Source organism: Phyllostomus hastatus, unplaced genomic scaffold, assembly GCF_019186645.2.
Source record: "Phyllostomus hastatus isolate PE091 unplaced genomic scaffold, TTU_PhHast_1.1 phas_contig_113, whole genome shotgun sequence".
NCBI lineage: Eukaryota > Metazoa > Chordata > Mammalia > Chiroptera > Phyllostomidae > Phyllostomus > Phyllostomus hastatus.
The window spans coordinates 6,295,104-6,318,562 of NW_025333530.1; the positions used below are offsets into that span (position 1 = coordinate 6,295,104).

General features: G+C 36.7%; 1 protein-coding gene and 1 pseudogene across 3 annotated transcripts in view; both read right to left on the reverse strand.

The window, feature by feature from the left end:
• ARHGAP20 (Rho GTPase activating protein 20) overlaps positions 1 to 23,459 on the reverse strand; it is a 132,413-nt gene that overhangs the window by 53,798 nt on the left and 55,156 nt on the right. For all 3 annotated transcript variants that reach the window (XM_045840059.1, XM_045840039.1, XM_045840049.1), the window contains exons 3-4: positions 13,116 to 13,274; positions 6,662 to 6,811 (exon numbers count right to left, since the gene is read on the reverse strand). In XM_045840059.1, the coding sequence (XP_045696015.1) occupies positions 6,662 to 6,811; positions 13,116 to 13,274 (309 nt within the window). The remainder of the gene's footprint in view (positions 1 to 6,661; positions 6,812 to 13,115; positions 13,275 to 23,459) is intronic.
• Positions 21,226 to 21,706, reverse strand: LOC123819663 (annotated as a pseudogene).

Consider the following 23,459-nt stretch of genomic DNA (forward strand, 5'->3'; position numbering starts at 1 on the left):
TATTATGAAGTATGTCAGGTTAATCTATTAAGATTTGATTTATATAGCCTTCTTGTATTTTTTCTCTTTTTCCTGCTCTACACAAGCATACATGACTTCTCTTCCCTACTAATTCTTAATCTCTGGCATCTTTTACAGAACTCCAAACAGAAAATCAAGGCTACCTGTTAGAGTTTCATAAACACCTCAGCTCATTTGATAAGAGCCAAGAGGGGAGAAAGCAGTCTATCTTAGAGAAAGAAAAAAGGCAAGGCAGATTGGAAAGATTCCCTCAAATTTGGGAGGGGAAAGAGTCTGGCTCTTGACAGTGAGCTGGGAACCATATGTTACTCAGTCAAGGTGCCTAAAGAAACAGAAAGAACCCAGAACAAATGGTTCTAAAGAGTGACTAGGGAGGCTTCTTCCTAGGCACCAAGGTTTGCATATTAACAAAGATACTTTCACCCCATATGTGGCAAGGAGTGAGCATCTCTAGAAATAAAAGAACAAGTCTGAGCATAGAAAAAATAATGACTACAATCAACTTAAGGTCAGAAAGCTCTCCATCTGTTTTGGGGACATCAGAGAAATCTCCTGTATTCTGCTTCTACCCTAAGAAAATAGGAATTCCAGTAAAGAAGAAAATTTTATTTTTTAATAGCCTGGCAAAATAGGGCTCAAGGTGGGTTCTAATTTGATCTATAAATGAACAGCCTTTTCTTGCATATCTGTTTATAGACTAAGACTCGTACTAGGTACTTAAGTTAAAATATTCTGATTCCTCTTCCAGATTTAAATACTTCCTGTGTCTTTTTGAACAATGTCCCCATTTTACTATACAACAGGTCTTTGAATAAATGTTTTGTTCAAAAATTATCTCATCATGGCACTGATGAGAAAAAAACCTGATTCTTGGCTGGGGCTACTGTGTGTGGATTTTGTGTTATCTCCAATATCTGCATGGGTTTCCTTTGGGTACTCCAGTTTCCTCCCACTTTCCAAAGATATGCATATTGGGTTAACTGGTGTGTCTAAATTGTCCCAGAATGAGTCAATGTGCGAATGTGTGTAAGGATGCACTGTGATGGGATGTAGTTCTGTCCAGAACTGGGTCCTGCCTTGCATCCTGAGCTGCAAGGATAGGCTCCAGCCACTTGTGGCCCTCAACTAGAATAGATGGGTTGGAAAAATAATTTTTACTTGTGCCCATAATCTTTCTTAATCTTTGTGTATAGCTTGGATTTACTCCAATATTTAATAGAAGTCATTTGGGTCTTTGTTTGGAAGTGTGGTGATATTTTTTAAACAGAAATATGCTGTAGGAACTTAACTCTTGTTTATACCTATTAGCCTATGGTAAAATTAGTTTTGTTATACATCGCTTCACTTAAAGTTAGTTTCCAAGGATCTATCAATGATGTTAAATGAGGATTTACCATATAGTTATCTGTAAAATCAGGGTGCAGTGCCTGTTCTTCTAGAAAATATAGATCTTATGTATGTGAATCAAGACAAGCAGTGAAAGAGATATGAAGTTCCCTTGGCATTTTTTGAGATGCGATGAACTACCCCATTTCCCAAGGTAAAGCATGGAAAATTTACTTTTATTGTTTGCTCTTCTCCCAACTTGACTTGATTTTGAATGCCTCACAGATTCTGGCAGTTGTTTGTCAGTCTTATATTTCAAAGCTATGAGTGTTTTATTTCTTTATAGATAGTATAGTCACTGCTTCTTGAGCTACTGATGGCATTTCAAACTGATCATGACCTTGACTTTCTTGATATTTGTTGAGATCTATACACCATTTTTAATGTTCTTTATCCTTTCCTAAAGATCTGAGCTTTCCTCTGGTATTTTACTTCAGACTGAAAAACTTCCAACAGCATTTTTTTTTTGATAGTATAGTTCTGCTGGCAATAAATTCTTAAGAGTTAAAAAGAGATCTTTGTTTCACCTTCATTTTTGAGGGATATTTTTTGTGGATATAGTATTCTAGGTTTAAATTTTTTTCTTTCAACACTTTAATGCCATTCCACTGTCTTTTGAAACCATCATAGTTTCTGATGAAAAACCCACAGTGATACAAATTGCTATTTGTATGTAATGTGTTGTTTCTCTCTGGCATTTTCAAGTTTTTCTCTTATTTTTGGTTTACAGCAGTTTGTTGGTAACATTACAAAGTGAAATTTTCTTCATGTTTGATGTTCACTCCTGTTTGATGTTCACTGAGCTTACAGAATCTGTACATTTTTGTCTTTCACCAAATCTCCAAGGTTTTCAAACCATTATTTCTTTAAATACTTATTATGTCTCATTCCCTTTCTCTTCTTTTTCTGGAATTCCAATTACATGTATATTATATCTTTTGGTATTATCCAATACGTTTCTGATGCATTTTTCATTATAAACCCTCCCCCCTCATCCTTCAGATTGAACAATTAGTATTGATTTATCTTTAAGTTTGTTCTCTCCTCTTTCATTTCCATTCTGCAACTAATGCCACACAGTTAATTTTTAAAATTTAAGATGTTGATGTTTTCAGTTCTAGGATTTTCATTTGTCTCTTTTTTATACTTTCTATTTCTCTGCTGAGACTGCCTTCATTTCAATTGGCTTTCCCTTTTACCTTCTGTGGGTAATTATAAGAGTTACTTTAAAGTTCTTTTTGGGTTAATTCCAACATATGGATCACCTCAGGACTACCTTTTAAATTATCTTTTCCCTTTTTTGTTTCTTTGTATATTAAGAAATTTTAGATTGCATCCTGGACATCATGATGTTTTGTTCTGGAGAGTCTGAGTTCTGTTGTATTTGCCAAAGTGTTGATGTTTCTAACAGACAAGCAACTTGATCTGATTCAAGCTGCAAACTCTATCCCACCTGTGGTCGGCAGCGCCTCCTCAGCTCAATTCTTTTTTTAAACTATTTTATTGTTGTTCAATTACAGTTGTCTGCATTTTTTCTCCAGCACTCCCCCACCCAGCCCAGCCAAACCCACCCCCTTCCATGCTTCCACCCTCCCCCTTGGGTTTGTCCATGTGTCCTTTACAGTAGTTCCTGAAAACCCTTCTTCCTACTGTCCCCTTCCCCCTCCCCTCTGGCTATTGTTAGATTGTTATTAATTTCAATGTCTCTGGTTATATTTTGTTGGCTTTTTTCTTTTGTTGATTATGTTCCAGTTAAAGGTGAGATCATATGGTATTTGTCCCTCACCACCTGGCTTATTTCACTTAACATAATGCTGTCCAGTTCCATCCATGTGGTTGCAAAGGGTAGGAGCTCCTTCCTTCTCTCTGCTGCATAGAATTCTATTGTGTAAATGTACCATAGTTTTTGATCCATTCATTTACTGATGGGCACTTAGGTTGCTCTCAGCTCTTGGCTATTGTAAATTGTGCTGCTATGAATATTGGGGTGCATAGGTTCTTTTGGATTGGTGTTTCAGGGCTCTTAGGGTATAATCCCAGCAGTGGAATTGCTGGGTCAAAAGGCAGATCCATTTTTAGTTTTCTGAGGAAATTCCATACTGTTTTCCACAGTGGCTGCACCAGTCTGCATTACACCAACAGTGCACTAGTGTTCCGTTTTCTCCACAACCTCTCCAACACTTGCTGTTTGTTGATTTGTTTATGATGACCATTCTGACCGGTGTGAAGTGGTGTCTCATTGTGGTTTTAATTTGCATTTCTCTGATGGCTAGTGATGCTGAGCATCCTTTCATATGTCTCTTGGCCCTCTCTTTGTCCTCCTTTGAGAACTGTCTGTTCAAGTCCTTTGCCCATTTTTTAATTGGGTTGCTTGTCTTACTAAAGTGGAGTCATTTTGAGTTCTTTATGTATTTTGGAGATCAAACCCTTGTCTGAGGTATCATTGGCAAATATGTTTTCCCATATAGTTGGCTCTCTTTTCATTTTAATGGTGTCTTCTTTAGCCATGCAGAAGCTTTTTAATTTGATGAGGTTCCATTTGTTTATTCTTTCCTTTATGTCCCTTGCTTTAGGGGACATATCAGCAAGGATGTTGCTGTGTGGAATGTCTGAGATTTTCCTGCCGATGTTTTCCTTTAGGACTTTTATGGTGTCATGACTTATATTTAACTCTTTTATCCACCTTGAATTTATTTTTGTGTATGGTGCAAGTTGGTGATCGAGTTTCTTTTTTTCGCAAGCTGTCCAGGTCTCCCAACATCATTTGTTGAAGAGGCTATTTTTACTCTATTTTATGCTTCTTCCCTCTTTATCAAATATTAGTTGACCATTGAGACTTGGGTTTATTTCTGGGCTCTCTGTTCTGTTCCATTGGTCTATGTGTCTGTTCTTATGCCAGTACCAGGCTGTTTTGATTACAGTGGCCTTGTAATATAGTTTGATATCAGGTATTGTGGAGGGATTAGTTCAATTCTTTTATCCTTAGCTTCAAGCTGCTTTGAGTCGTTCTATGCTGGTATGGTGCAGCAATCACCCAGAGACTTGGGCAGAGTCTATACACAAAATTTGGAGCTTTCATTCTTAGCTACTCTCCTTTTTGAGATTTCCTTCCTCACTTTTCTGTGGCTGTGTCTGACCCAAACACTTCTCTGGCTCTTCAGCAAAAAAAATTTCTTCTGTCAATTTAGTTACCCTACACTATGATGTGACTGTTGCCTGCCTTAGTCTAATGCCTTAAAAAGAGGAAACTCACACACTAGTGTTGGTCCCTCCTTCCAAGTTTCAATTCCTCATCAAAATCTGCCAACTTTTGTTTACTTTCCAGAACCTTCAGGTAGTTGCTTGTATTTTGCTCAGAGTTTATAGTTATTATCTCTAGGGTCGAAAATCTGTTAATACCTCACTCTGCCATGCCAGAGGCAGTACTCTGCAACACTATATTTTTTTTAAAAAGGACTCTTTTAATTTTGAAATAATTTCAGTTTTTTGAAAAATTGTAAAGGTAGTACAGAAAGTCTGTATATCTCCCACCCAGTTTCAGTTTCCTTTCATCTTATCCTGTCACATTATCATGGCACATTTGTCAAACTAAGAAACCAGTAATGGTGCAATACTATAAACTAAACTCAACTATTTCACCAGTTTTCCCATTAATATCCTTTTTCTACTGTAGGATCCAATCCAGGATACCACACTGCATTTAGGTATCACATTACCTTACTGTCTGGTCTATGACAGTTTCTATATCTTTTCTTTCTTTTTTCACCTTGCAGTTTTGAGGAGTACTACTAGTCAGGTAACCTATAGAATATCCCTCAATTTGGGTTTGTCTGATGTTTTCTCATGATTAGACTGGGGTTATGTGTTTTGGAAAGGAATGCCATAAATGTAAATTGTTCTTTTCATCATATTCTATCAAGGGTTACATGATAGTCATATGACAATAGTCATGATGTTAACCTTAATTATTTGGTTAAAGTATTCTACTTTTGGAGAAATATGATGCATGCAACACTTGTCTCCACATTCTCGCTTCTTTTAAAACAAAGCTTCATGGAAACTCCTTGTTTAAAGATATCATGTAGTCCAACCTCTCACTCAAAATTGCTTCCTTTCACCTATAACTCCAAGGAGATTAAGCAATTAAAAATGATAATATCTAGGGAAATTTGTCACAGAAAAGAAGATATGCAGAGGATAATAAAAACACATGTTTCTTCCAAATAAGTTCTTAAAGTCTTATGGTGACCAACAGTGCATAACACAATTTAATACATGTCTTTCCTTTATTAGCGCATTAGTAGCTTAGAAAATTTTAGTTATCTGGCTTTGGGATGATGCCTGAGGAGTTTGGTGGTAGTGGGGAGAGAATCCTCCCCCCGCCCCCCCAAAAAAGACATTGCCCACATGTGATGAACATCAACTCTTTACTTCTTAAGTGTAAAACAAATACTGGACTTGCAGGTACAGTTGTTCAAACTGAGTTATACATTTTGGTGTGCTCATCCTTACTGAAAAGTGCCAATTTAGTATGTGAAGGATATAAGCACAAATATTCTCCACCCATTCTCCAACCCCATCCTAGCCAGGGAGTGAATCGTAGAAAACTAACTTTAACTTCTTACATCATAAATTTGCTTTTGATGATCACATCCCTGATGATCACAGGTACCAAATCAGAACGCAATGTACAATTCAGGCACCATTTATATAATGAAATTAATTTTGTTTCAATAGTTAAAAACAATTTCTTTAGAAAATTTGGCAGTTATTCTAATGTAATTGGACTATTTTATAAAACTTTTCAGTAAAGGTCTATTTCAGTAGTTTGAAAATACCAACTCAAAAGCACAATATGTAACACAATACCTAAATATTAGGAGAGGGAATGTTGGAGAGCGGGTACTAGAGCTCTGATAACTCCATTCTTCTTCCATGGTCTTGGAGGCATTTCAGTAGAGCCCATTTAAAAATTACTAGTCAAGATAAATGACTCCCAGAATTCTCAGTATTTACTATTACTTTTCACATATTTTAATAAAAAGCTCTTTGGGAGAGACATATAGCATGCAAGTATCTTCACTGGGGGTGTCTCAAAAGGTGAGTTATTGACTTTGGAAGAACTCAATCAGAATAAAATACTTTCCTTTAAAAAATTAGAACAAAATTTAATTAACTTTTTTCTCTCCACTTTAGAAATTATACAGTTGACTGTACTTCATAGGGGCTAACCCATATACAAGCTAATTCTTACCTGAAGGTGGCCACAAAGTTCACCGTGGGCCAACCCACAACAAAGGATCTCATGGCATCGGTGTTGCCTTCTCCCACTTCATCCACACAACTGGCTGTCCACATGTCACTTAACTTTATTTTATTCTTTATCTTAAAGTTGTTGTTATATCTAGGAATATAAAAACCAGACAATACTTGTTTTGTTTCTTAAATTTTATGAGAGTTTCTGTACTTGTGATAAAAGAACAGTTCAATCAAGGCAAAGGATATCTTACTCATTGTTTTTATTTTCAGTGCTTACCACTGTAAATTGCAGCATGGTTGGCTACCACAGCCCCAAAATATCTTTAAAATATTTGGTGTATTAGTCCTCATGCCTGCATTTAGCTATAAACTGGCTGCTTTATTTTTCTGTATGTTAAGCATTGCATTTGGATCAAAATCCTGATTTTAAATGTACTGCTGTTATAAAAAATGAATTGATTTCTTACTTATAATTTGCTTACTTCCAAAAACATTTGAGTACCTGAACAAGAGATTAAAATACACATTATTAATTAAAATATTTATAAAATGTTTACCTTGATAGAGATTGATATGTTAAAAAATATAACCTGAAATTAGAGGAATTTATAATGCATTTCCAGCTGAGTGGTTATAAGATTTTCTAGTCTCTAGAAGCAAAAGTTATTTTAGATTTTGTTTGTACCATTTCCCCTTATATTTTGGAAAATGGAAAAAAAACTAGCCTAAAAACAGACCCTACACCAAAATGAAAAAAAAAAAAGAGGCCAGGAAGTATTATATTTAAGTAGAATTGACATAATTAATATTTGTCTCTGGGGACTCAGAAGTGATCTACTTGAAGTTGGCAATGCAATTGCTTTTTGACAATTTCTACCTATTTCGCTTAGTATCCTGATACTGACACCACCATGTCACTTGACCTAATTCACATATTTAATGCTCGTGTTGGGCCTAGGACATAAGTAGTTAGAAGGTACTGGGAAGGATAAAGAGAATGCCCAGGGAAACCTGGGCACTTCCTGTCATTCAGAATCATTTGTAGATACTTCATATGGAAATATTCCTAAAACTCCTCATGGAATGTTTAAAGCTAAAACTCTTCAGTAGGATTTATAAAATGAAAAAGGATTTTGCAGGAACTATGCATGAAGGATAATCTATATCCAAAGCCTTATTTATGCTTACCATAGGGCACACTTAATGTAAGGGAAATAAAAAATGCTTGATGGCACAATGGCTTCCTTCTATATTTCATTTCAATGTTTTTCACCCTATTGTTACAGATCTTTCAATTTTTTAGTTAAACACTCAACTGATAAAATCTTATTTCTCTTTTTAAAATCTTATTTCTTGTTAGCAACTATTTAGGTTATATAAAACTGAAACTACAAATCCTTTGGAAGGAAAGGTATGTCTTCAGATTTGTTTTCATGCATTTTTGTGTTTAGTAATGCAGGTCTCTTTCCACATTAGTTGGTTCAGCTACCATGTGGGAACTGCCACATCTATTGACCTGAAAAAAGTTATTCCAATGATTCTTTCCCTCGATCAGTAATGTGCCAAGGTTATCCATTTCCTGAATCAACAACAGGGTGTCTAAATGTAAAAATAATGCCTTCAATTCTAATGGCTGCTATTTATTGAAAATTTATCATGTTCCTGTCATTGTTATAAACCCTTTACATATATTATTTAGTTTGATCCTCAAGCAATTTACAGATAAGAAATACATTCATGGAGAGATTAAGACACTTGTCAAAATTCAAACAGCTTAATTAGCAGAGCTAAAATATAAATATGAATGTGAGCAGAGTTGATTCCTGAGCTTATTTATGCTCTTAAACACTATGCATCTATAAAAAGCCCTGGATGGGAGTATATTTCCATGAGGTTCCTTTCCTTCAGCTTTTCTATCATCAGTCTTACTCTCTTCTCTTTTAGTATCTAAAAGTTTTTTTCTATTTCAAGGATCTTGGGTTCATTACTCTCCTCCCCTCAATCACACTTTTTATATTTCCAATGAATGCAGAACATACTTAAAACAATCTTTCATGAATTGAATCACTTAAATGAGCACAGCATTAAATCAACTGATATACACTTTGTCAGCTCATAAAAACATTTAAGTGGACGTAAAGATCTTTGAAGCAGTGTGTGGAAAAAAATGATGTACACCTTATGTGAGAAAGGAACAATCAAAATAAAAAGTTGGCTATAGAAGTAGATGATAGGTACAGATTTTGCCAATATATCTAAAAGAAATTTACTAGTGGGAAAGAAACTGTCTTTACATTAAAACTTTTTTTTAAATTATATTTTAATTGTTCAAGTACAGTTTTCTGCCTTTTACTCCCATCCCAGCCCACCCCCAAGCCCTCCCCACCTCCCTCCTGTTTCCACCCAGCCCCCTTATTTTTGTACATTAAAATTTTTCAGCAAAACATTATATAGTTTACATAAAACCACTTAGATGCTGGCAATATTCAGAACAATGACTTTCAATTAGAAAACAAAAGACTTATACTCTCATAATTGTTGAGGAAAAAAATCCAAAAAAGGTGAAGGAGAATACTTTCTTTTATAAGAACTAAATTCATGTTAAAGTAAATAGTTTTTAAGGTCCCAAAGTGCAAAAAAATAGATTATTGTAAGTTTTCAACCCTTGTTTATTTACTTCTAGGCTAAGCACAAAGTTAAGCACAAAGTTATGCACAAAGTACAGTGTGGAACAGTAGAAAGGGCCAGTCACTGGAAGTAAGTCTTAGATTAAAAGCCTAGCTCTATCATTTTTCAGTACAGTGATTTTTAACTGGCGTGCCACAAGAATTTTTAGAACAGTCAATACCTGACTAATTAGTCAGGGGCATTGACCTCTTTTCCCTTAGACTGACAAATAAAAAATGACTACAACCAACACAACAATAGCCATCCAGTGTGAATGAATCAAAATTATACCTATTTTTTTGTCAGATTGCCAAAAAGTATATTTTTGGTGTGTTATAGAATTTTAGTGATTACTTTGTATGTGCCATGAGATAAAAATGTTGAAAATTGCTATTCTAGTACACAACCTTGGACAAACCTCCCCTCTCTTTGAGTTTCAGTGTTTAATATCTAATACCACTCTTGTCTTGGGGATTTGTTAAAAAGATTAAATTACATCTTTGTGATTCCCTTATTATAATACATAGTATACAGAAGCCATCCCATACATTTTAAATAAAGGGATGGTAACTCATGCACATTTTTAAAAAATAATGATTTGTCCCTCTATGAATAGCACAGAGTCCCTGTGCCAATAGCACAGAGTTCCAGATGGATTTAGTACAAAGGCTTGGATGGAGCGACTTTGCTTTTTCTATATTCCTCATAAGATCATCTCCACTTCCAAAACTATATTTGCCTGTATTACTCCTATTCAAAAACATATTCTGAGTTTTAGTTTCATTCCACTGTGTGGAAAGGACACATGGTAAGATTTCAATCTTACTAATTTTGGTAAGACTTGAGATATCACCTCATACCTGTTAGGATGGCTATTATTTAAAACAACAATAATAACAAATCCCCAAATGAACAAATAAAAAAGCACAAAAAACAACAAGAATTGATGAAAATATGGAGAAACTGGAACCCTTGTACACTCTTGGTAGGAATGCAAAATGGTGCAGCTACTATGCAAAACACTATGGGAGTTCCTGAAAAAATTAAACATACAACTGTCACACGATCTACCAATGCCACTTCTAGGTATTTATCAATGGATTGAAATCCAGACCTTGAAGAGATACCAGCATTCTCATGTTTGATGCAGCACTATTTACAATAGCCAAAATGTGTAAAAATCCTAATTATCCATTGATGAATAAATGGATAAAGAAAATATAGTATATACATACAATGCAATATTATTCAGCCTTAAAAAGGAAATTGTAAAATATATGACAACATGAATAAACCTAGAGGACATTATGCTAAGTGAAAAACACCAGTCATATTGGTGACACATATTGCATGATGCCACTTGTGAGGTACCTAAAACAGTCAAACTTATAGAAGCAGAGTGGAATGTTGGTTGCTAAGGGCTGGGGGAGGGTGAAAGGGGTGAATTACTAATTAATGAACATTAAGTTTGTTACGCAAGTTCTAGAGATCTGCTATACAACATTACACCTATTAGTTAATAATACTGTATTGTGCACTTAAAATTTTGTTAAGAGGATAGATCTCATGTTAGGTGTTACCCTACAAAAAAGATCTTTTTCCAAAGGAAGAAAACCCAACACAGTATGAAATAGTTCCTTATCTTTATCTTTGCCTCTTAAAAAATATCAATAATTTACTAAGCATTTATATAATTTCTTCCTAGATGAGTATTTATTTGATCCTTTTATTTCATCAAAAAAAAGAAAAACTGATTCAATGGTTAAAAAACTAAATGGTTGAGGAATCTTCTATGAAATCCATAAGGAAAGAGGTAATAGAGACAGCAGACCACATATTGGTTAAAAGCATGGATTTTCAAATAAGATACACCTACGTTTAAATGTGGGCTCAATTAATTACTAACTTTGGGATCTTAAAGAGGTCATTTAACATCTCTGAGTATCGATTTCTTATGTAAAATGAGAAAAATAATATTGACCTTATGGAATATTTATGAGTTAAAGTCTTTAGAAAAGTATCTAACATATAATAAGATCCCAATAAATGTGAGGTCTCTTATTATTATTACTCAGATTAAATATAGTGTTTTGTAAAATTAGTATTTAGCCATGCCTATGTCTTATTTATAACATGGCATATTTTAGGTGTGAAACTGTGGAGAGAAAAAGATACCATATTTGAGTGACTAAAAATCTCTTTGATGAGATTAGATTTATTAAAATACTGTTGTCCTTTATGATTTTTCATAAACAATGAGAAAAGGGGATAGAACAAGTGGCAACCACCATGTTCTAGGCTGGGTGCTAATTGCATTGGCATTAGCATTGAGTGGAAAAGTTAATTCTGGTATCCTCTAAAGTGTATTCCAAATAAGTCTGTATCCTTCACTGAATTGCCGTTTCAGATAAAGACCTCATTACTGCTTATCAGGACTACTACAATAACCTCCTGTCCAGTCTCTTTGCTTCTACTTGTGCCTATTTTCTAATCTATACCTTAGCTCTCAGAGCCAGAACAATATTTTAGAAGAATGAACCACATTATACTACTATCTTAATTAACACCCTCTGGAATAAAATATAAACTCTGTATCATAGCCTGTGTGATACTTAGCTTATGAGATGGCCCCCAATGATCTCCTTTCCTGAGAGTCACACTTTGAGTAGTTCCCTCCCACACTGTACCAAGGATGGTCTGTGTGGCCAATAACATATATCAGAAATGATGGTATGCCACTTCTAAAATTAGCTTACAAAAGACTGCAATTTCTATTTTGGGTGTTCTCTCATTTGCCTACTCTCTTTCTCACTCTTTTGCATCTTTCTCTCCAAGGAAGCAATACCATGTTGTGGGCAGTCCTATGGGAGACCCATGTGAAAAGGAACTACAGCTGCAGGTCAATAGCCAATGAGGAACTGAGGTGTGCCAGCATTCATGTGAATGAGCTGGGGAGTGGACTCTCTAGTTCCAGTTGAACTCTAAGATGATTATAACCCGGTCGACAGCCTGACTGCAACTTCATGAGGGCTGAGTCTGAACCACAGCTAAACCACTGCCAGATTCCTGACACAGAAAAACTGCATGAGATGTGTGTAGTTATGCACTGTTATTTTTGGGGGTAATTTGTTATACGACAGTAGATAATTAATACAGCCTACAAAGGTGCTGATAACCTAACCTTTGTCTGTTTCTCCCATCTCCACTCCTATTCCTCTCCTCCTGCACATTAGGCTCCTGTTATATACATAGGCAGGCCTTCTTCTAACTCCTCCAAAGGGACAAACTTTCCCCACCACCTTTGTACCTGGTATTCCCTCTGCCTAGAATGCTCATCCTCCTAATATCTGAACGGCTGGTTGCTTTTCATCCTTCATTAATTTTTCCCTCTAACTACATCTACCTAACATATGTTACACTTTTACTTCTTCCAGCACCCTATTTTCTTCATAGAATTGTCACAATCTGTAATTAATGCCCCCTGCCCAAAACCATAATAATGAAAGCACCAAAAAGCAGGGACCACACCCATCACATTCTTCACTGATCCCCTACATTTATGCAGAGTGTGGCACAGGGTGGGACTTAAATGAACACTTGTTTAATGAATAAACAATTGAGACCTCTTATTGTAAAAACAAAACAAACATAAAACTCACTTCAGCTATTAGCTATCGTAATAGAGACCAGCCATTCTCACAGTGAACACTGAATAGAAAGGTTATTTAGTCAGTGGAAGTGTAATTTTATGATACCTAGGAGCAAGTGTGGAGTATACTTACTTGCTTTTGGCCACAACAAACAGATCATTGAAGAGGAAAAGGTGCCGCTCCTGCCTTTGCAGGCCTCTTTTGAGTTCCACTCGGCCATCAATTAGCAGAGTCCTATTGGAGCACATAGATGATGACAGAAATGTGTCCATGCTGGCAGAAGGACTCTCCCTATAACAGATCAAACACCACAGATCCTTAGTCAAATGATCACATATGGGATTGAATGCCCATAAAATTATAGCTTATAGTTGGTCAAGAAATAAAAAATTCTATAATTTTTTATACAATGGCATAGTTTCCTAAGTGGTGCCCCAGGCTATCTCCACAAGTAGTCTAACATTTTATTATGAAAAATTTTCAAACATAAATTAAAATTGGAAGTTTTGTAATAAACACATTATAAATACCCCAATGTACGTACTACAATTAGAACTTTACCATACTTCCTTTAATATACCTATCTTTCCTTCTGTCTACTCATTAATTCATTCTATTTTTGGCATTTCAGTGGAAACTGCATAGAGTGGTACATTTTCCCTTTAAATGCTTCAACATGAATATCCCTAACTAGATTTCAATATTTATAATTTTTAAAAATCCTGTGTTATCTTAATGACCAAGTCAACACAAAAAATTTAGTAAAAATAAAAATAAAATGTACATGGAACCTTGAAAAATGTATGCACAATGAACTGTACAAACCTTAGGTGAATATTTACTGAGTTTGAATAATTGTATTCACCTGAGTAATCTAAACCCTTATCAAGCTGTAGAACACTATCGTTACTCCAAACAATTTCCTTTTCCCCCTTCTCAGTCAGTTGTTATATAAATCAGCTCAAGATGGACTCAAGATGTACCAATCCCTGGATTATTTATTTCTTCACTGCAGACTGAGATTCATTAACAAAAAAGTCTACTGGAACCAAACTCAAATTTTTATATGCCAAATTATTTTAAAAGTAATCAGACAAGCAGATCTTTAGCCATTTATTGTTTGCCTGCTTTGCATACTCCACAAAACTATGCCCGACCATCCATTGATAAGATAAAGCCTTGTGGTTGTAAGACCCCACGTCACTACCACCCTTTGGAGCTCTGTGACCCAGAGTTTCCCGACCTTGCTACTGAAGTAGACGTGTAATCTCCAGAGACACCGTCTTCAATATCCATCACTTCCAGAATTCCCTTGCCCATCTCCCCTTCTAGATGGTGGCCCTGTGGCCACAAGCCTAGACAGTTTCATGCTGTAAGGACTTCCTTTCTCATGCAACCTTGACTAATGGTCATATCTTTGTCCTTGATCAGCCCCCAAATCCCTCAAATTCCTTATAAAAGTCCATCCCTACCCTATCATGCTAAAGGTGACCACTATTCTGATATTTTTCCCACTAAAGATTAGTTTTGCCTCTTCTAGAACTTCATATAAATGGAAACATAGAATTTGTCAGGGTCTCCATCAAGGTATAGGATGTAAGAGGCCATGCCCTGTCATCCCTAGTATCTGCTTCACATGGCAGCCACAATAAATGGACAGGTTAGCTTATTTATGCTTCTTGGGTTAGAATAATATTGTTTTAGGCAGTTAGACAGAGTAGAGTAAGGATGATAGGCCAGGTACAGAAAGTCACCAGGTGGAAAGCCCTGGGTGTCTAGCAACAGGCAGAACTGGGAAAACAAGGACCTCACCCCAGGGTGACTTGTCTTCCCCCAGCATGTTGCTGGTCATGTGGTTTAGACCCTCTGACCTTTCTGTTTGCTGGTCATATGGGTTTGACCCCCTTAGAAGGGGAATGAACCAAGGGGCCCAGAGAATAGCCCTTAAAAATTAAGCCACCAGAAAAATGAAGTTCTGACCCTCATCAAATACATCTAGGCCTCAGTTGTGTTTTAGCTCCAGGCCCAGAAAAGCAGCAAAACCAGACAAATGATGCTAAGGCTGATTTCAGGACAAGCTGTATTGACTAATGACCCCCTGCCCTGGCATCAACCAGTCAGTAGAGACCACTGACTGAAGGACATACCTGGGAAGCTGGTGAATATTCTATAGAAATCCTCCCCGGAAATCCCTACCCTTAAATGCCCTTGGGACACAGGTGGCAAACACAAGGCCCACAGGCCGAATCTGGTCCTCTACCTTGTTTTATCCGGCCAGCACCTTGTTTCTACCCAGCGGCAGTGCTGAGCTCCTTGCCCCTAGTTAAGGAGTAGTCACATTTATACAGTCCTAAAATTACATTCAGCCATTTGAAGGCAACCTCGAGGCTGATGTGGCCCCCAGTGAAAATGAGTTTGACACCCCTGCCTTAGGACCAATGACCCAGTTCAGTTCTCCCTGCTGGAGAACATGCCCGTTCCTTTTGTCTCCCCCATTTCTACCCCCCTCATGTGCGTTACCTTTATCTTCCTCTCTCATAAGCTCCAAGGGCCCTTCTTTTGCCTCTGTAACTTATTTCCTGAGCCCATTCCTTCTACAGCTCACTTCTACCTCTGTGACTTTCTAAATAAACTTTCTCTTATAGTTGGAGTCTTGACTCTGAATTCTTTCTTAGCCAGAACTCAAGGTACCCAGGATGCTGAATCAAGGTCCAATCTGACTCCACTGCTGCTGTTTTCATTTTGTCGGCAACAGTATGGGTCACAGTGTCTAATCTCCCCTGGGTATACTAAAAGGCCAAGGACCATACGCTATCCCGGTAAGTCTCTGAAGTAATGCCTTAATGTTTACCCATTCTTTCCTCTGTCATAGGTGTTCATAAAGCGTGGCCTCCTGCAAGTAGCATTAGTATCAACTGGGAACTTAAAAAATGCAGATTCTCAGGCCTACCTCAGACTTCCTGAATAAGTAACTCTGGAAGGTTGGGTCAGCATTCTGTATTTTAACAAGCCATTTAGATTATTCTAATACACATTGAAGTTTGAGAACCACTTATGACCCCATAACACATTCTGTCTGTAACAGTTTCAAGTTTTACAACTATGCATTAAATAAAGTAAGTATAAGTAGCATATATTTGTACTTCAGATAAGGTGAACTTCTGAGAGTTGTTCCATCATTTCCTGTGGTTTTTGACCTACAGCTTCCTCTCCTAATATGTAAATTCTATTATGCTCACTAATTACTAGTTAAGCACATACTATGTATAAGTGAATAACAAGGCAAGTCAATCAAAGTCCTTTGAAAGAAAAGGGAAAGAGAGTTTCTATGTTTGATATTATGGGTTGGAATTAAGCAGAGAGAAAAGGCCCATCACAGAGAAAAAATCCTTCCTATTTGAAATTTTCTTGGGTGGGGGAGCAGGAGAGGCAAAATGGCATCTTTTATTAGGCAGTGATTTCAAATTTATAGAAAATAAGAATATTTCACAAGGCTATCAAACAATTAATGGCCAACACAGCATTTTACATAGTTTAGTTTCTTAATTGTCTGACAGGAGAATTTTGCAAGGGGAAAAATCATCTTCTGCATTTAAATTTTAGATATTCAATAAATAATTGCTTTTTGATTATAATGATAAAGCATTAAATAGCAGTACAGTTTAGACTAGGCATCCTCAAATTATTACTCAAAGGGTCTGATAGTAAATATTTTAGGCTTTGTGGGTCATATGGTCTCTGTAGTCAACTTCAACTGCCTTTGTAACACAAAATCAGTCATTGATAATACTTATATGTATAGGTGTGGCTGTGATCCAGTAAAACTTTAGTTACAAAAACAGGCAGCCTGTTCAGGGCATAGTTAGCTGACATGGGTTTATGCAATACCTCTAAAACATTTAAATGCTTATAAATAATGGTGAATCTGAAGCAATTATTAAATTAAATATTTTTTTTTGCCTGGGGTTAGAATAGACCAAAGGTTAATTACATTATTTAAAAAAATGGTTTACATTTTAAATCAATTTCAAAGAATTTCCATACATACTAACTCATTTTACACCTCACAATAATACTTTCAAATAAGTAGATTTGATTGTGGGGGAGAATCTGTGGTGAGTTGAAAATATTTTTCTTTTTCAGTATGGATTTACCAATGTACACTTTAAAGATCTACATATAATTATGAGAAGAGATGCCTCATGACTTAAGTAACCTAAGCATTGGTTACCAACACCACCCCCAACATTCAAGCAGTAGAATTTACTTGAGTAAAAATAAACATCTCAGCAATCACATAATTTAAAATAAAAAATTCTTTTGCAGAAGAAAACAAAAATACAAATAAACTTTGTTCTTTTTAAAACTACAATCTTAATCAGTGTTTCCTACTTAAAAATATATTTCTCAATTATGTGACTCTGAAGTATTTATTTTCATTCTGAGTGCAATGTAGATGTGTTTATTTTAGTGTCTAGAGTATGGAAATGGGGAAGAGGGGTAAGATTATAACCTTCTATTTAGTCTCTTAATATAGCCTGATTAGGATTTACAAGTTATAATTAACAGAGCTCTAATATGATCTAACAAATACAAGCAGAGTCTAAGAATTAACCTGCTGTATGCTTCTTATGTCTGAACATTCCATTTTCAAATAGCTTTGTGAAGCTATTTCTGAAATGCAGAAGACATTTTAGGACCTTAATCATTTTTTTCAAACTAGATACTAGTTCTCATGAAACTTGGCCACAGTAATATCTCTTAATAGTTATTACTAAGGCTCATTCTATAAGCAAATCCACATTTAGGTAGTTTTAGAGATATTGTTTTTTCATCTTAGACCACAAAACAGAATAAACTAAAATTTATGATAGAATATTTCTTGGAAATGTCTGTTTACACGTGGTAATCAATGAATGATTATGATGACAAGTACTAGATAGGACCTCGACAACCTCTCAAAACCTAGCCCATGGTCACTGCACATTCCAAATGCCATCTTTCCTATGGAAATTTTCTTTCAGATGAATCCTTGGTTGATATTTCTTATATGCTATCTAGCACTTATATCCTGCTTTGCAATTCTCTTTTTAATATATTTTATTGATTATGCTATTATAGTTGTCCCATTTCCCCCCTTCACTCCCCTCCATCCTGTACACCCTCTCCCACCAACATTCCCCCCCCTTTAGTTCATGTCCATGTGTCATAAGTTCTTTAGCTTCTACATTTTCCATACTATTCTTGCCCTCCCCCGTCTATTTTCTCCCTACTGTCTATGCTACTTATTCTCTGTACCTTTTTCCCCTCTCTCCTCCTCCCACTCCCCTGTTGCTAACCCTCTATGTGATCTCCATTTCTGTGGTTCTGTTCCTGTTCTAGTTGTTTGCTTAGTTTCTTCTGGTTTTGTTTTAGGTGTGGTTGTTAATAATTGGGAGTTTGCTGTCATTTTACTACACATATTTTCTTTCTTCTTTTCTTAGATAAGTCCCTTTAACATTTCATAAAATAAGGGGTTGTTGATGATGAACTCCTTTAACTTGACCTTATCTGAGAAGCACTTTATCTGCCCTTCCATTCTAAATGAAAGCTTTGCTGCATAGAGCAATCTTGGATGTAGGTCCTTGCCTTTCGTGATTTGGAATACTTCTTTCTAGCCCCTTCTTGCCTGTAAGGTCTCTTTTGAGAAATCAGCTGACAGTCTGATGGGAACTCCTTTGTAGGTGACTGTTTCCTTATCTCTTGCTGCTTCTAGGATTCTCTCCTTCATTTTCACCTTGACTAATGTAATTATGATGGGCCTTGGTGTGCTCCTTCTTGGGTCCAACTTCTTTGGGACTCTCTGAGCTTCCTGGACTTCCTGGAAGTCTATTTCCTTTGCCAGAATGGGGAAGTTCTCCTTTATTATTTGTTCAAATAAGTTCTCAATTTCTGACTCTTCCTCTTCTCCTTCTGATACCCCTGTAATTCAGATGTTGGAACATTTAAAGGTGTCCTGGAGTTTCCTAAGCTTCTCCTCATTTTTTTGAATTCTTATTTCTCCATTCTTTCCTGTTTGGTTGTTTCTTTCTGTCTTCTGGTCCACTCTATTGTTTTGAGTTCCAGTTTCCTTCCCATCACTATTGGTTCCCTGTGCATTTTCCTTAATTTCTCTTATTGTAGTTTGCATTTGTTCATCTAATTTGCGACCAAAATGAACCAATTCTGTGAGCATCCTGATCACCAGTGTTTTGAACTGTGCATCTGATAGGCTAGCTATCTCTTGGTTGTTCAAAAGGATGGGCTCTGGGGCTTTGATTTGTTCTCCTGTTTGAGCTATCTCTCTCTTTTTTTTTTGGTCTGGTCGCACCTGTTAAAGTAAGGGGTGGAGCCTTAGGTGTTCACCAGGGCAGGGCACCCCAGTCGCTGGGTTGTGATGTTGTATGTGGGGGCAGGGTCGAGAGGAAACAATGGCAGTAGCTCTGTTCTCCAAGGGACCTCAGTCCCCTCTGCTGCTTCCTCCAAGCAAACTGGGCCCCTCTGGTGCCAATTCCCGTGTGGATGGGCTTGTACATGCTGTGGGACCCTCCAAGTACTTCCCCTGTGAGGCTGGGTGTATCTCTGTGTGCTTCAACTCCCACAGGTTTCCTCAATCAGTGTCCTGAGGCTCTACTTCCCATGCTGTGACCCTGCATTGCGTGCATTGCCTTGCTCTGCAATTGCTGCCTCACTGGGTCTGCCGGTTGCCACCCTTGGGCCGGGGTCTGCCAGCTGTCACCTGTGCACTCAGGGTCCACCCGCTGCGGTCTTGTGTGCCCCAGATGCCTTATGCGCCCCTGGATGCCTTAAGTGCCCAGTCCCACCACTCTCTGCTCTCTGCAGTGCAACCCACGCCTGGTGGCTAGTCTCCATCCCTCCTACCGGTCTGGATGCACAGGTCTAATTCAACTTCTTGGTTGTCTAATTTCCATTCAAATCAATTTTCTGTCATTTCTGGATGTTATTCTGTTCCTAAGTTGTTGTCCCTATCTTGGTTGTGCGTGGAGGTATGGTGCATCTACCTATGCCTCCATCTTGGCCGGAACTTGCAATTCTTAGAATAATATCATCCAACATATATTGAGTATATGATCACCATATAGTTAATTATTTGTAATAGTGGTAAGGGTTGCCTTTACTGGATGTATGCCATACACAGGCCCTGGAGATAGATGTGGTCCCTAGCCTCAAGGAGTTAGCCGTGTGATACGGGAATTAGACAAGCAAACACAATGATAAACCAGTGAAACAAGTGTGATCAAAGATAGGCAAAGTACTTGGGGGCACAGAGAGAAGTGAAAATAGGGGCCCCTATTTGACACTGGATTGGTTAGGAGAGTTTCTTGAAGGACCCAAAGTCTTAAAGGACAGACAGATTAATGAAGGCTGAGAGCAGTCTAAGTAGAAAGAATAGCATGCCAACCATGTGCAGTGTGCTTCAGTTACTGTGGGTGGTTCAGAAAGGTTGGAGTGACAAGGGCCTGGGGAACAGCAGCAGCAGATGGATGTTTTCCTATCACATTTAGATTTTATCTGAAAGCACTAGAAGGTTACAGGGCACTGTGTTTTGTAATATATTTAAGAAAATAGAGGAGGGCAAGCCTAGAGGAAGGAAAACCTTTAGTAATTTATTGTAGTAATCTTAGGCAATAAATGTCATGGCACTGTGCTGGCAGTGAGAAAAGGATAGAAGACAGAAAAATATTTAAAAGATATTAAAATATAGATAAAATTTGCAAATTGATTAGTTGTGGAGAATGAAATGAAGATGGAAGTAACTAAGAAAAAGAATATAGACTTACTGCCCAAACCTTTTTCAATGTACTTATTTTATTTACTTTTCATCCAACAAATGACCTTTGTATGTGTGTTAGCTAGGCACTGTGTTCAACAGTGGCGATACAGGGTAAATAAATTAATATTTATTCTTTCCTCTTGTGGAACTTTGAGTCTAGCTATACTGTCAGCTACCTACTTGACATCACCCGTCATTAATGCTCAGTTCAATTTGTAGTAGAGGTTGAAAACCACAATCCACAATCATATTTTATTTGGTTTGCAAAAAGGTTTTGATTTCAAATGCCCAATTTCATGACATGCCCTTTCTTGCCACTTTGCTTTGTTTAAGGAACCTCTCAGGGATCTAAAAGCATTTAAGTCTGTGCTTCTTGGCCTAATATTACTTTTTAAAAAGTACTGAGGTCTTTTTTTTTTTTTACACTTCTCATGCCATGCATTCATAGGGAATGGGTTCCAGCAGCTCAGGCTCCTTTCCACTGGTTCTCACACACTGTGCATCTCTGGGCGGAGCAGGCTGGCACTTCAGCTGAACCCAAGTACCTTTCTCTTTGGCTTCTTTCCTCTTCTGATCATTTTCCTTCACATATTTTAGGGAATTATCTTGGCTCTTAGAGTGCTTAATATGCTCAATACATACTCTAATTCTCTTGGCAAGAATCTTGCCCTTAACTTGTTTGTTCACAACAGTAGCATGCTGGGTGGTACTATGGACTCCTCCCCCTTTGCCCTGGTAACAACTGTGGGGCATTCCTTTTTGAACAGTGCCCATACTCTTGCTGCCTACAATATCACCTTTCTTGTAGATTGGCACATGAGTGGCCCAAAGAAGCAAGTCCATGTTTTCTAAAAGACCTAGAGAACATATAGCGGGTACCTCTTCTCTTTCCTAATGTGTTGGTCATTTTGGTGAATTACTGGAATATGATGGTGCCAACTGAAAGGATTACTTTTTTTTAACCTAGCTTAATTTTGAGTTATTTTTTAAATTGTGGTAAAATACATGTAAAATAAAACTTACCATTTTAAAATGTGTAACTCAGTGGCAATTAGCATATTTACAATGTTGTGCAACTATCAACACTATCTAGTTTCCAAATATTTTCATCATCTCCAAAGGAAAACCTGTATTATGCAATCACTCCCCATTGCCCACTGTATCTAATACCTAGCAACTACAAATTCAATAATTTTCTATGGATTTGCCTACTCTAGATATTTCATATCATTTAATATATGGCCTTTTGTGTCTGGTTTCCTTCACTTAGCATAATGTTTTCAAGGTTCATTCATACTGTAGCATGTAGCAGTACTTTATTCCTATTTATTGAAGAATACTATTCCACTGTATTAATATAGCACATTTGTTTACCCATTCATCTGTTGATGGGTATTTGGGTTGTTTCCATCTTATGGCTATTGTGAATAGTGTTGCTATAAAAATTCATGTACATTTTTAATTCCTTTTTGTTGTTGTTTGAATACAGTTGTCTCTGTTTTCCTGCCCATGTATTTATTTTTGTTTGAACGTGTCTTTTTTCTTTTTTGTATATATCCAGCAGTGAAAATGCTGGATCATATAGCAATTCTATGTTTAAGTTACTGAGGAACTGACAAACTGTTTCCATAGTTACTGTACCATGCTAAATTACCACTAACAATGTATGAAGGCCCTAGTGTTACTTTTGACTCTTCTTTTTTCTATTCCCCACACATCACATCCTGTGTTTACAGGATATACTAACTAAAAAATAAAATCTCTTTAGTCTAGATCCACATAACCTCTACTACTGTTTGCAATGAACTCCTAACTGGATTCTCTACTTCCTTACTCTCTCTTCTCCAATCTGTGCTACTCACTTCTCATTCTATCAAATTAACCTTTCTGATGTATATTATCAATGATCATGGCATATACACTAAGAGTAAGCCCAACTCGTTAACCTAGAATTCAAGTTCTAGCTGTTTTACCCTACCTGGTTATGATAATATGTCAGTTAGAACTCTATATTACCTGTATAAAGATAGCCCTACTGAGTCGTAGAGAATAAATTAGTTCAGAAGTAATTTAGAAAAAAAGGAGATGACTACTGAAATGAAGCTAAAAATACCGTGATCAACATCAATAATATATCTTATTCAGCAATAAAAATGTGTCATTGGATATTCATGATTATCTCAAACATCTCAACATTGAAAGCACATTTTAAGAAAATCTAGTCTAAAGCAATTATCTGTCTTATTGATGGGATAAAACATGAGAAAGTGGTATTACATTTCAATAGTCATTGTCTAAATAAAATCACATTCAAATTACCAAAAAACCCCCTCTACATAGAAATTTTAACATGATGTGGTTGTGTGCAACATGTACGATTAACATGCACTGTTAATTTGGTACTATTCCACTACCAAATTAACATCAATGATTAAATGATGCATCATGTAGCTCATATTACTGAGTCCTAATTCTGACTTGGTATTATAGAACAGAGCCCAGTAATCATATTAATACCAGGATCAACATGAACTAAGCTAGGATAAGGGCTTATTGGTTATATGAATGAATGGCAGGATAAATAGAGTAAGCAAGGCCTTAAAAGTAAGAAATACACAAAGGAATACCTTTGCATTATCATCAAAATGCTGATTAGAACAAGC